This window comes from Austrofundulus limnaeus, unplaced genomic scaffold, assembly GCF_001266775.1.
Source record: "Austrofundulus limnaeus strain Quisiro unplaced genomic scaffold, Austrofundulus_limnaeus-1.0 Scaffold9, whole genome shotgun sequence".
Lineage (NCBI taxonomy): Eukaryota > Metazoa > Chordata > Actinopteri > Cyprinodontiformes > Rivulidae > Austrofundulus > Austrofundulus limnaeus.
In genome coordinates, this window is record NW_013952411.1 from 3392445 (window position 1) to 3406371 (window position 13927).

The window sequence follows — 13927 nt, forward strand, 5'->3', positions numbered from 1 at the left end:
GGCCTAAATGGACTCCCAGATAAACAAATAAATGCAGAAAACTGAGGGCCGAGGCATATGAGTGAAAGGAGCCAATGTCTGAGTGAGGTAAAAGCTTTGTTTTGCAGCAAATGTTTTCATGAAGGGGTTGAAGAAGGGGGTGGGGGGGTAGAACCAAACTGATATTTAAGCCCCTACTGGCTTTTTTTTTTCCTGCTTTTGTTTTATGCAGGGCTCTTTTTACCACATGGTAGTGACAGATTGTTTGAGCTGAAAGGAAAAGCCATTCGAAGCTAATTAAGCAGCCATTCCAGGCACTGTTCGCAGGCAGGAGGGAGAGTAGCACAGGCATTTGTCAGCGCCGTACCCAACGTGGGTTTAATTGACAACTGGAGCTCATGACTGACAGCGTTTCCAGTGAGCAGCCAATAGGAAGCAGCACAGGCGGACAGCCGCGACGCCATTGGGCAGAAGGAAACGAGGCGGGCGCAGAGGACCCACGTGGGGGGCAGGCATACTGAGCAACACGTGATAGGCTGCTGCACCGACGTGTTGTAGCCTAACTATTGATGCTGATAGGAAAGCTTGTAGACGCTTGAGGTCTCGTTAGAAATAGGTCGATCAATTCAAGTCACTCAAAGGACTCTACTGTCGAAGGTTTATTTCTTTCTTCTAAGCATTTTGAGTTTCTAATACGTGTCAATGTTCCTGTATTGTTTTAAGCATAAGAGGAACTCCTGTTGTTTTGCCAGCTCCCCGTGTTTTTCAGTTTGACTGTAGAAACAGGACCTCAAACATGCAAGGCTTTGAAATCATTTAAGCTTTCATCATATTCTTTTATAATCGCTTAAACAAATAAAACACTGCAAATAAGGAGAGTATAGCGTGAATAATTATGTGTATTAAAGCTGTAGATTTAAACGGACGGGGTTTGATAGACGTCTTCTGTATGGAAGTCGCTGGCTTGCAGCACTCGACAAACATATATATTATTATCGTTGTTTTGAACAAGTTGTTGAACGCTAAGAATGTCACTTCGCATCCAAAATGGCGACCGTGTGAAGTCACACGTTTACCGTCCAATCAGAACGCCTGTTTTTAAGTCACCCCACGTGGGGCCCTGCGTGTTGTGATTGGCTGTGAGCGCTGGGTTCCTTCGTGGTGTCTGATTGGTTGGTTCGGAGCCCCCTCTCGGCAGTGAGGTCCTCGTGTTAGTGCACAGTCTGTGTGTGGTACAGCGCGCGGCGGAGGAACCGAGTACCCAACGAAAGGCTGGCGGTGCATTTCACAACGGTCGACATTTTTTTTTTTGACAAAAACAACTGATTTACTCGCTAATTTTTTTTTAATACCGGGACTTTCCGGCAGGTTCGCGTACCGCTAACTGGATCTAACACACGCTTTTGTTTTTCCAACTTGTTTGTGGTTAACAACTCGTCCTGGTCCGAGGGGTTTCCAGCGTCCGACAGAGAGGACCGGAGCGACGCTCTCCTCCTCGGAATCTCCGGGCTTTAAGGACTCTCAGGGGCCCCAAAAAGAAGACGTCGTGTAAAGGGAAAAAGAAAACCCTCAAACGACGACAGACATTTTCTCACCCGTGTCATATATATTTAAGCGTTGTGGATTTATTTATTACCTGCGCCGAGGAGGGGAGGAATCTGTCGAGACAAAGGTAAAAAGGGCGACACTAACAAGGCGGGTGGTGTGTCTTCATGGAGCCGACTTTGAACGCAGCACCTTGTTTTCTCAGCTCGCTGGACCTTACAAAAACACCCATGGTTGTTTTTTTTCCTCTTATGGGAAAGAACTCATCCGACGTAGAAGCATAAAATGAACCATTGTGTCGTTGCGGGTGTTGTGAAAAGTGCAAACTTTGTGATATATTTGCTAAACGAGATCAAACTCGGTTATGTTGTTTGGCTCGCTGTAACGCAAATGAGGCGGATGGTTAGGGATGAAGAGTTACTACAAGCATCACACACGATCTCATTTTCATTTTAGACTGTTTTAACCTTCTCGGTTGTGCTTAGCTACTTGATTTCGCTCCTCAAYGTGCTCTTTTTCATTTTAAAATTTGTTTAGGTAAAAGGAGAGACTGAATACCTGGTACTACTTCCAGTGGCCGGGGTTCGAGAGAGCGCTTAACCCGAAAAAAGGGCTTTGTTTGTCCGCCGCCATCCTGCACGTACTGGGGAGGGGGTGGCGGCGATTTACCGCACCTTCTCTGGGATTACCGTAAAGAGAGCGCGGAGGAAAATAACAACACATTGATTCCCTTGTGTAAAGAACTCATCATGTATCCACAAGGCCGGCATCCGGTAAGTAGCTGTCTTTTGGCACTGTTTGTAAATTGATGCAAATAAACCACCCTTCAAAAATAACTTCATTAGCTGTGAATGGAGCTGCTGATCCACACCTTGCTATTTATAAWGCTTTGAATCGTTTCACACGGGCGGGAGGGAAACTGGGAGATGTTTATTTGCAGCAGGGTTCCTTATAGGTGGATTTAGGTACGTTTTGTTCTGTTTCTAACAACCTAAAAGGGCTGTTTATGCACTAAAACTAGCTATRGTCACCATGCAATATTAAGTGGTAACCATTTGAGATAACTCATGATGAGTAAAAACCAAAGCTACCCTCCTCTATTACCCTGTTATGGCACCRGAGACATGAAAGGACAAACCACCAGAAGGCAAATCTCTAAATTTACTGAGAAAAAAAAAAAAAAAAAAAGGAAGGTGGCGAGAGAGAAGATGTTATTTCCACTTGTGGTAATCACACAATTGCACTTTTCAGGCACCTCACCAGCCAGGCCAGCCTGGCTTCAAGTTCACAGTGGCAGAGTCCTGCGATCGGATCAAAGACGAGTTTCAGTTCCTGCAGGCCCAGTACCACAGGTAACGACTGCTCGACTGTAAACAGCGGTGGCTTCCTGGCAACAATAGGAAGAGGAAGCTGCTACTGTTTTTGCTTCAGCATCAAAACGACTTTTATCAAATGAAACGTGCTAGACGTTTGTTTAAGTTGCATCCCTTATCAAATTGTTTGCTTTCCAATGTCTGACTGTCTATAGATAACATTATTTGTCTCTCCCTCTCTCCTCCACAAAGTCTCAAAGTGGAGTACGATAAACTGGCCAACGAAAAGACAGAAATGCAGCGTCACTATGTCATGGTGAGTGTAAGAATTGTAAATCTGTGACGGTGATTTAAAGCCCTGCCCTTCCTTTTTGCCTCAGGTGAACAGTCACAGGTGGTGCAGCCCGATTGTTTTTCAAAGATCTTGTTAGATCGTTGACTCACACTCGTGTTTTCATTGGATGAGAAGGCACAGGGTGGGGGTGAGCGGAGGGGGCAGCTGAAATTCTAGCTGAGGTCAAATGTCCAGCCATTGATTATGGGGGTGTGTTGACCGCCCCCGCCCCCACATCTGTGGCTCCTCTCTTTGACCCTTTCCCCACGCCCACCTCTCGCACACCCAACATGACCCCACCAGGAGTCGATTCTGGGTTTTGTGCCTGAATCAGTGGGTTTCCTGTATGTGTGTGTGTTTATTTATTTATTTTTTGTTTATAGTTCTAATAAAATCAACTCCATAAAGTGAAACTTGTTTCGCACCCACAGCTTTTCTCAGACTCTGAGGCTGTTGTGTTCTGCTGCTGATTGGTTCACAAATGGACCGCTCTTTATAAGTACATGTGCAGAACTGGCTTCTTCAGTGCTTCACCACATGGGTCCTGAGTGACCTCTGGTGATCAGATTTCAGTTAACCACACTACATGTAAATAAACTCACGGCCTATTAGATAATCACACATTCTGCAGAGTAACAGCATTTTTGAGCCAACCCTGCTCCAGAGCCTTCTAATAATCCCACAAAGCTCTTTCAGAAACACAGTTCCTGCCATCTTTGTCCAAGTTAAACTTTTAAACCCCCTAAAATAGTTTTATTTTCATCTTTCCCAATGCAAAAAATTTGATAGCGGGATCAGATTTTGGGATCGTACCTCCATAGCAAACAAACTATTGCTCACTTATTTGTAGAGTTTACTAAAAACTAAAGCACATTGTTGGGCACATGTTCCCGTGCTTTCACCATCTTATTGAGTTCTTATGTAAGAACTGAGATAAACACCTGCTGGCTGTCAAAGTGCGATAAAGGGTTAAAAATATTTCAATAAAACTGATACACCACATTAGATTTAGAGTTGGCTGGAGGCAAAGAAACCTTCATAAATACAGTCCAGCTCCAAGGTTCTTTATCCTGTGTGTGAAGAAAGAACAGTCTTTATGAGAAGTGATGCAACCTCTGTGTTGTGTATGAACATGATTTCCATGTTTGTGTGTGAAAGRAATTGCTTCAACCAGTTGTTACAAATCTTATCGACGGACAAGATGGTGGGAGTATCTATAATCAGTGGAAGGTGGTGTGTATTTGTGTGTTTAACAAACAAGACAAATGACACCTCCATTTGGATCTATTGGTGGGTTTAGCTTTGAGAAATCAGTCACAGATAATATTATGTTCCTTCATGGTTTTTGAGATCATAGGTTCTGTTTGTGCTTAAAGATGACGTCAAACAAGTGAAAACACACGTTCCGTTATTGTGGAAGCAACAGGGCATGAAATCATTAACATTTCTGGTTAATGGCAGTGTATTTTTGAGTGAGTCACCAGTTTTGAAAATAATTGAACTTATTTTTTTTTATTATTGTTCAGGTGTTCTTAAAAGTCCCTTAAGTGTGCCTTTAACAACTATTGTTTTTTTCAGCGTTTTATTAAAATGAGTCTAGATTTAATTGGGATTTCTATCCAGATGTCTACATTTAAAGTATATCATAGTATTTTAATGCTTTTATATTTCTACCTCTGTTTTACAGTACTATGAGATGTCCTATGGGCTCAACATTGAGATGCACAAACAGGTATGTAGCCATACCACAGATGATGTGTGTGTGTAAAACACTTTTTTTTCTTATGTCTGGGAACTATAAATGTGTTCATGCACACCTGACCTTAGTTTCTACTCTTCTCCTTATAATACCTTTTAAGAGACATGCCCATGCTGGCTCCTTGTAGTAAAAAATGCTGACAGGGTAAATAGTAGTGAGGACACACTGCCTGACGGGGTGGTTTGATAAGATTAAGGTGAAGTATTTGGCAGGCAGTCTTAGAGTGTGTTTGTGAGTGATTTGTACTTCTAAGTGTGCGTTTGTGTGCAAACACCGTACATGTCGGTGCTGTTTTGTCTGCATCCTTGTTGCCAGTGAGGCTAAGAGCTCATTAGTGTATCTGCCACCCTGTACGAGGCATCCTGCAGATGGATAATGAGAAAATATCTACAGTTTGTTCTACACCACTGTGGAACTGGGTGGCAGAAAGATTAAAATAATCAGAACACGTCACTTTAATTTGAAAACGTTTTCTTTATCAGTTTGCGTTCAGCTGTTATTTTTAGGTTCATCATGTAGGGAGATTAGTTAAAGCTAGCTTCAAACCCAACAAAGTAACATACTGATATTTTTCTGATAAAATAAGTGTTTACTTCATTGTCATATTATTTTTTTAACCTTGTTATTGTTTTCTGGGTTGATTTATGAAATTTGACTTTAAAGCAGCAGTAGATAAGTGTGTGAACATGACAACTATGTGCTTCTGATTCATTTGGTAAGAACACTTATCATTATTAAGTACATTCCTCAGACTAAAACTGCCCTCGGGACAAACTGCACTTCATAATTTTGGCTTCCATACCGGTTACATTGTATGAGACTGGATTCATGGTACTGTATGTTAACCTGACAACTAGGAAAAAAATCTATAATTTTGTCTTTAGTTGCCTAAAGTTTAAAGAAAGAAAATTGTTTTTCCTCAACAACAGGTATAAGATGTGATGCAAATATCAAAAAACTACTTTTGGAGAGAATGAGGACAAGATGATAAATGATAATCAACAAGCAAGAGACATAATTAKCCTAATTAACTTTTCCTTCCTGTAGAAAGCTACGAGGAAATAAAAGTTCCCAAACAAAARTGACTTGGCTTGGTTGCGGTCGGATTCTTAAGTTTTGATCAGCTCACCTGCCATGTTTCGTTACTTTTGCTAGCTTGTTAACCTGGAGTATAATAGTCTTGAAAATATTATTTCAGCAGTGTTTTAGCTGCAGGTTAATAAGAGAAGTAATGTTTGTGAACTTGACATTTAGTTGCAGCAGGAAGTGTCCAACCCTGATCCTTGAAGACTATCATGTATGATTTAGAGGTTTATCCAACACCTGATTTGGATGAATGGGTGATTCACAGATGTCTGCAGAACTTGAAGAGGTGATTCAGTCACTGAATCAGGTGTGCTGAAGCAGGGGAACAAGTAAAACATTCAGGATAATAGCTTTCGAGGACCAGGGTTGGACACCACTGATTAGTACAAGGTGGTGTTTTATATAAAACAATCCAAGTAAACTGTGTAAATGTCTAATCCCAATCCAACAATGTTTATGCACAACATTTTAAATGTGTCAGTGTAGTGGTTTTTATGTATAAAATTAGAAACAATGTTCTGTAAAAGAAAATATTGCAACAGCAGAATTTTGCATCTCTGCTCTTTATTAGAGATTAAAACATAAAAAAATGAACTTGTTTCAATTTTAAACAGTCACAAAGGGTGTGTTGAGGTATTGGTACTCCAGTGTGCGTATGCTTAGTTCAAAGTTAAGATACTCAGAGTTTACTGGACKTATTGGAATCTGCCTTTCTGTAATCAGATGTTTAATGTCCCCTTTTGTAGGTATGTGACAAAAAAGTCCTCAAATCTTTCTAAAACCCATTTTATTAGATGCAAAAATAATTCCAACTTTGTTAAAAATTTGTTGAGAAATAAACAAATTCTGCAGTTGTAGTAGAATATATATAATGTTAATTATTCCCTATGACTCGATAACCACTTTCATGTCAACAGATTGTTTTAATGAATGTTGTACRTCTGACGTTTCATGTTTGATCGCTGGAATCTGATGCATGAAAAATGATTGTTGCATACAGTACCTAGCTCTCAGAGTAAGTCACCTCTGATGAACTCAACATTTTACGAACTTCCTTTCTGTAGTTTCATTTTTATAAATGTGTCACAAAGGCAAAGAGCAACTTTTTGCATCCATAAATTTTAAATAACATTTTTAAAGTAAACAAAAAATATTAGTTTGAGTCATATTAGAGATTGTTAGAATATTGTGTTTTGCAGATTACTTTAGTTAAGAGGRTTATTTATTTGTTTTTATTTACTTTTTCAGTAAATTATTAACGTGATTGTAAAATTTGTGAAGGTATTTTATGAACTCTTCTTCAGCGGGTACTTTTGTGCTCCATATCAAAGGTATAAATTTAGCTGTCTGTAATCTAACTGAGAACTTCAAGTTGATCAGAAACAAGCTTGAACAGATGATCTAATTTAGGCAAGACTGACCTGAAAGAAAAATACCTTTCCTCTAAAACTCAAATTGCAGGTTTGAAAAAAAATTTAATAAACTACAGATCAACTCTGTGTTGTAATGATATCACCAAAGATTTTCAGTCATTTGTGTAAAACTCCCAGAAAATTATTTTATTCTTTTATTCTATTTATTTCTACTTCCTTCATTTTACTCTCTATCCTCCATTTACATTTTTTGATTTAGACACACTCATTCAGCACCCCACCCCCCTTGTCATTGCTTGCCCCTCCCACCCCTTCCCCACCACCCAGTGGGGTGATGTGAATGATGGCCCTTGTGTCATTAGTTGTGCGATATGATGTATGAGAGTGGGAGTCTGTGAGAGAGGCAGAGACGAATGGCGGCGGGGTGGAGGCCCTGAGATCCAGAAGGTTAATGGCATCAGTGGGAGGGTGGCCCAGTTGGAACAGCAGCACACTGCTCAATTCATCTGCTGTTGACGTTTTCGTTGGCACGTGGTGTGTGTGTGTGTGTGTGTGTGTGTGTGTGTGTGTGTGTGTGTGTGTGTGTGTGTGTGTGTGCGCGCACTAACAAGGTGTGTTTTCTACTTATCAAAGAGCCAAACCTGCCCACCCCCCGTCCACATTCTTGAGTTTTTCTGTCAGCCACTTATCAACAATAAGGAGGTTGAAGCTGCATATGATGGAGGGGTGGAGCTGCCTGTTGTGGATGAATACTGGTGGACAAAACAGGCGGGGGAGAAAAGGTGGATGGAGTCTGAAGAGGCTTTGGAGTAAATGGGTTAATCGACTTGTCCTGTGCATCTCCTTTGTTTGTCAATAAGCCCAGTGGAGAGCCCTCTGAATAATTTATTATTCCTGCCACCCTTCCTCCTTTTTCTCCCTGATGAACAAGTGTTTGTGATGACATCAGCGAGAGGTAAACAAGGCAGCCCTTAGCTGTCTCTGTATTCATACGAAAAGAGAGGAGGGATGGATTATTGAATGCAGGCAAGTATATTACTTTGCTTGTATTRAAGATTTTATCGCACTGTAAAAAGAAAAAAAATATATATATATATATAATTTGAAATTCACTTTGTTGCTACCCCAACAAAGCTGGATTAAAAAGGGGCATAAACATGTGCACATATGCACATATAAATATCCCTAGCATGAAAACACTATTTGTGTCTGTTCACACAAACATGCTGTAATTGAGGTTCCTGCAGACGCTCCGTTTTCCCTGTGCTGCTGCAGAGCTGAGTGGTTGTCATGAAAGGGATCTGTGTGGCTGCCGGGAGGTAATTTGTTTTGACAGTGTCTCTTATGATGGCAAAAAGTGCAGGGTGGAGGTAATCACCCTTGCTTGCTGTCAATAAGTGATTTTAATTAGCGCAGCTCATTAAGCTGCCTCAGCAACATGCCCTGCTGACTGTGTTGTAGGTGTGGTGGGGGTTGCCTTGTTTAGTTTTTTTTAGTACCTCTGTTCTCTGTTGTGGTCCCTGTTTATCGCTTGCGTGCTTGCCTACATTTTAATTTTGTCTCCCGCTTTGGCAAGTCACAAGCAATGTGAATTGAAAAGATAAATTAATCCCAAGGAGTCACTGTGAAACTATCTTTYCTGTTCTGTTTGCCTGCACAACTCCGCTTCACTTAACCTTTGGACGCCATTTTGTTGTGGTTGTGCTTTGCTTGTCCAATTCCTCACTTGTTGAATGACTGAAGGAAAGACGAAAAAGTGGGCTTTATCAAGAAGATCATGTCTGTTTCCTCAAGGAAGAAGGTGAAAGGAGGATCAGGGGAAAAGAGAAACAGAGCTTGTGCAAATGAATAATTTATACAGGATTCCTGGAATTGTTTGCCAAGGTGATGATGGTCGATCTATCTCAAAGCCAAAACAAACTGACGAGGAGAACACACACTCGCACTCTCAGGAGAAGTTGATGAGGTTACTGGAGGGTGTGAGACAGCCTTTATTTTGATAGTCAGGCAAGAAAAGGTGGTAAAGTGGTGCGATACAATAAATGTTTGGGTGTGTGCGCGTTAACAAGTTAGTGGCAGAAATTACCATGTGGATGCCAGTGTATAGATGCTGCAGACTTTTAATTAACGTATAGATAGATTGCCAACATGACTTGAGCTATAATGATATCAGTTGTAATCTGTTTGAAAACAGCTCATTTCCAAATGTTTCGTTGCAGAAAAGCGTGTCATATCCCTTTTTTTATAGACTCAAAATAGACATGCACATGCAAAATCTTCCTCATGCATTTGTAATGAACAAGGTACCTCTAAGTGCCTCTTTCTTCCCTGGTTCTGGCTGAGAAGATAATTCCCAAACAACCRTCTCTGCCTTCCATCATATGCCACTTGTTTTCCTCGCCAATTGAATGCTCATCAGAGAATACTCTCCACTCGGGGGCTAATGCCTGGAGCGACAGACAGCCAAACGGCTTTCAACACACCATTGATAGAGGGATGCAATGGAGAGAGCRAGCCTCTCAAGGCTCTGGAGCTACTAGACTAAGCTGAGTACCTGTAATAGTGGAGTTGCAGTGAAAAGCCTCTGCGAGCTCAAAGGCCTCTGTTTTCAGCAGCTTTAAGTGACAATAAACTCTTTCTGTGTCTGCTTCTGAAAAGCAGTGTGGAAAATGGATTCTTCAAAATAAAGTGGGAGTCACTGTCAGTGCTGTGACTCATTGAATGTTATCTTCATGTTTCCCTTTTAAAAATAGCAGTCAGTTTAATTTATTTTATTTATTTTACAAAAAACACTGTACATCTGTTTGCTCTTGTTACATGGGCTGAACTCTGAACAGAGCGGTGTCACCAGATGACTTGTCACAAGCAATAAGGGTTTCTGGTGTATATTTCCAGGTTAAAGTGCATCTTGTTTGCCCTCATATTGTCTAAGCTGTCACATTCCTAGTAAGAAATGTGTAAAGAAAAACTGATGCAAGGGTAACTTGTTTCATATAAAAATCCTAAGCACCAGCTCAGCTTGACTTTTYTCATATGTGCCTGAAAAAACTTTTTTATTGTTTATGTGGCACAATACACTAACAATTAAACAACAACAAAAAAGGCAAAATGCGCTTAAAATTTGCATATGTTTCTGAGCTCCAATGGTGGCTCTGAAGTGGTGATTTTCCTTCCCGTGTATCTGGGGGGCTTGTGATGTTGCTCTAATAGCAGAATATCAGCATACAGCTGTTTCCACAAACCCCATGCTGCTCCCCCTGCAGCTATTTCAGTGTAACACTAAAACACTCTTACCCCGTTGGTGTCATTGTGTACAACCCCCACTAATGATGATGCTTTATGAGTCCCCAAAGAGTATCCCACCCCTCCCTTTTTTCAGCTTACCCCCAGGTGCAGCCCCCTACCCTCCTCCCTATTTCCAGTTATCCCTCATTAATTTCCCGTGCCGATCAGATCGACAGGCCGAAAATTCACTTTAATGACCTGCCTCTGTGCTGCGCCTAATATGATTTTACAGGCTGTTCTGGTCAGAGCCCCTGTCCAATTTACATAACGATAAGCCATGCCAGATAGTGTTGCCCCAGCAACAGAAGAGAGGAAGATGAGAGAAAGGAAAAAGTAGGGAGAGAGCACAAAGGAGAATAGTGGAGATTAGTACAAGGGGGTGTGAAGAAGCTCTTGGAGGATGACGGCGAGGAGAAAGCGTAGTGTGTTTGAGGTCAGATGGGGGTTGTGAGATAATTCCTGACAGGACAGCGAAGGTCTGCTCCTCTCCTCCCCTCCCCCTCTTTTCCCCCCTTTTCCTGTCTCCCCCTACAAAATAAAAGGACACAGAGATTTTGCTGAACGCTAATGGCACCTCCTGTTTCCCCTCCCTCCCCTTTACACAGTCAAACAAGGTTAAGGGAGTAAATGAGTGGAATGCGGCAGCGTATAAAATGGCGGGAAGGACCTCTTCAACCCACACACACACCTGCTGGGCCTCCACCCCTAATCTCTTGGAATCAATTAGTTCACCTCCTCCTGTTCAGTCAAACCACATTACCTTCGTGTCAAATCAGAGGGCTTCACTTTGCCATTCATCACCTCTCACATGCTCTGTCCGTGCTCTTTTATTCTGCTTTCCACTTTTGTCCTCCTCTTCTCAGTTTCCACAGCTATGTAGAAAGAGCAGAATTTAAAAAGGAAAAGGAAATTGGCTTGCTCAAAATGTCTTGGGACYTTCAAGTGCAGTAGACGGGCAGTGCAGCACATCTATTTGTCTAAATGCAGCTCTGTAAAGTGCTCCGTGAACATAAAGCCTCGCAGTATCATCTTACTCTGCCAGCTAATATTATGTGGTCGATACCAAAGATTCCTCTGACAGATAAGGCAAGAGAGTTAACCTGTCTGCTGTAGCATGCCCTACCCCCCTCTTTATGGGCTGTAATTATGAAGTATGGACCTCATTAGACTCTCTCCAGCCAGATGGTATTAGCATATTTCAGCCTCCTAATGAAATAAAGCCTTGAACCTAATGGATGCAAGAGGGGGTGGGTGGGATGGTGAATTTGTTCCTGGGCGGTCCCACTTTAGTTAGAAATACATGGTTGACCCTGCTGGACGTTGCAAACAATAATGTTTTTTTAGCTAATTCATCAGTTTATCTGTTGTGTAATGGGAGGTTGCTATTCTAATTTTTTTTTCCTTTTTTCCCCCTTACAGACTGAAATCGCCAAACGTCTCAATGCAATTCTGGCTCAGATCATGCCGTTCTTGTCACAAGAGGTGAGTGTTAACCTTATTAGCTGCACCCCAAAAATATTAATAGATTAACCATTTTAGATGTAAAGGAAAAAATATATATATTGACTGTAATTATTTGAAGTTCTTGTGGAATTATAAAGCTTTGTACAAGTTGTTGTACAGTTGTTCTGTATCATTTTGCTGTACAGCTCCACAGATCCATTGTATAAATGGTTTTATGTGTGAATTTAAGGATTTAACAATGATATGCTTTCTTCTCAGCTGAAGTATCATTTTTTATAAAGACTTGAGAACTAGTGAACTTTTATTAAATGATGTGATTTTTGTATCATGACTAATCTTTTGCATTTGTGACTTGCAGCATCAACAGCAGGTGGCTCAGGCTGTTGAACGAGCTAAGCAGGTGACAATGACTGAGCTGAATGCTATCATCGGGGTACGTGGACTTCCCAATCTGCCTCTGACTGTGTGTATACCCCCTTTTCTTCTTTTATTTGACCCGAGGACAGGGACAAAACTGCATGCACTGAGGAGGACTAGCACTTTGAGACATTATATAGGCTATTCAGATATGCTACATTAACTTTGTTTTTTTTTTCTGCTTCAGCTCAAGTATTGCATTTTAAAGATAATTTGATAAAAGTATTAGGTTTGGAGAGAATAGAACAATGAAAAGAACCAAAAAGCTGTTTAGTGAGTTAATCAGCAGACGTTTACTCCTCCTGTTTTTAGTTTTTGAATCTTCAGACTGAGTATAAACTAGCAAAGCCAAGGCCTCTTCATGTGTGCAGACTTGTCTCTGCTCCAGTGGTTTATTAGGTTTTTTTTTTTAATTCAATGTTAATAATGTCTGTCAGTATTGTGTTCACAGCTGCAATTTTTCTAATTGGTCATTAAATATGACCTATCAGTGCACACAGGGTGTAGAGAGTCAAAGAATGCCTAAATTAAAGCAACACAGTCCAGACTAAGATCAGATTGTGCCTTTTCTCGGATTTCACTCTGGTTGCGCTTTAATTACATAAAAGGTTTTAGCCAACAGGCTTACCTCCACCTCTGGCCCAATAGTAGGAGGCTTGAAGTGGTCAGGCCAGGACAAGCTTTGCGATTGTATCAGAGATAACCGCAGTGGGAACYTTGGCAGTACCGAACCTCCGTAATGCTCAGGTGATTAAAGTTTAGGCTACATCCAGGCGTTGTGGCCGAGTACACAGAACAGGAAAATCTCCTTTTGTTCAAACTTGCAAGTGTTTACTCATTATTCCTTGATGATTACCACAGCTGCTGGYGTCATGTGATATTATTAACTAACTACTATTGTTTAGCATTGTTGGTGCTCTCTGAACCAGTGGAGCCACATGTTAGTTGTAATGTAGATGTAGATAACTCTTTAAAAGTCAGCACAGCATTGTCTTGGTCTTTTTTATTTTAATGTTTGTTAAAAATAAAAAATAAATAATCTTAGTTTTTAACTGTTACTGTTAAGTTTATCTGTAGTATTGCTTGCACACTTTCTCACTTGAAATTCCTCAAATTATTGAACTATAAATCAAAGTCTGTTGAAAATAAGCTTTTTATACTCTGATGCTCATAAATGATTCAAATGATGCAGGAATTCAGTTCATTTTAGTTTAGGCCTTTAGAGTGTATAGATTCTGCAGAAACTGAGACTTTAATGGAGGGACTACACATAAAAAAAGCTGTAATTGACCCTTTGTTTCTACAATACTAAGCAAAATAGTCAACTCTGGTCAAATAAATATTGTGTTGAATTGCTCTGCTTGTCTTTTTA

The 13927-nt window shown here is 40.8% G+C and overlaps 1 protein-coding gene across 4 annotated transcripts in view; it reads left to right on the plus strand.

The window, feature by feature from the left end:
• Nucleotides 1–1154: 1154 nt before the first annotated feature.
• The window catches only part of tle3b (TLE family member 3, transcriptional corepressor b), a 31459-nt gene continuing 18686 nt past the window's right edge, over nt 1155–13927 (plus strand). Inside the window, exons 1-7 of one of the 4 annotated variants that reach the window (XM_014001545.1) lie at nt 1155–1651; nt 2062–2297; nt 2776–2876; nt 3090–3153; nt 4859–4903; nt 12094–12156; nt 12497–12601. In XM_014001545.1, the coding sequence (XP_013856999.1) occupies nt 2274–2297; nt 2776–2876; nt 3090–3153; nt 4859–4903; nt 12094–12156; nt 12497–12601 (402 nt within the window). In that variant the 5' untranslated portion in view covers nt 1155–1651; nt 2062–2273. The remainder of the gene's footprint in view (nt 1652–2061; nt 2298–2775; nt 2877–3089; nt 3154–4858; nt 4904–12093; nt 12157–12496; nt 12602–13927) is intronic. The other 3 variants (XM_014001546.1, XM_014001547.1, XM_014001548.1) reach the window with 3 other exon arrangements.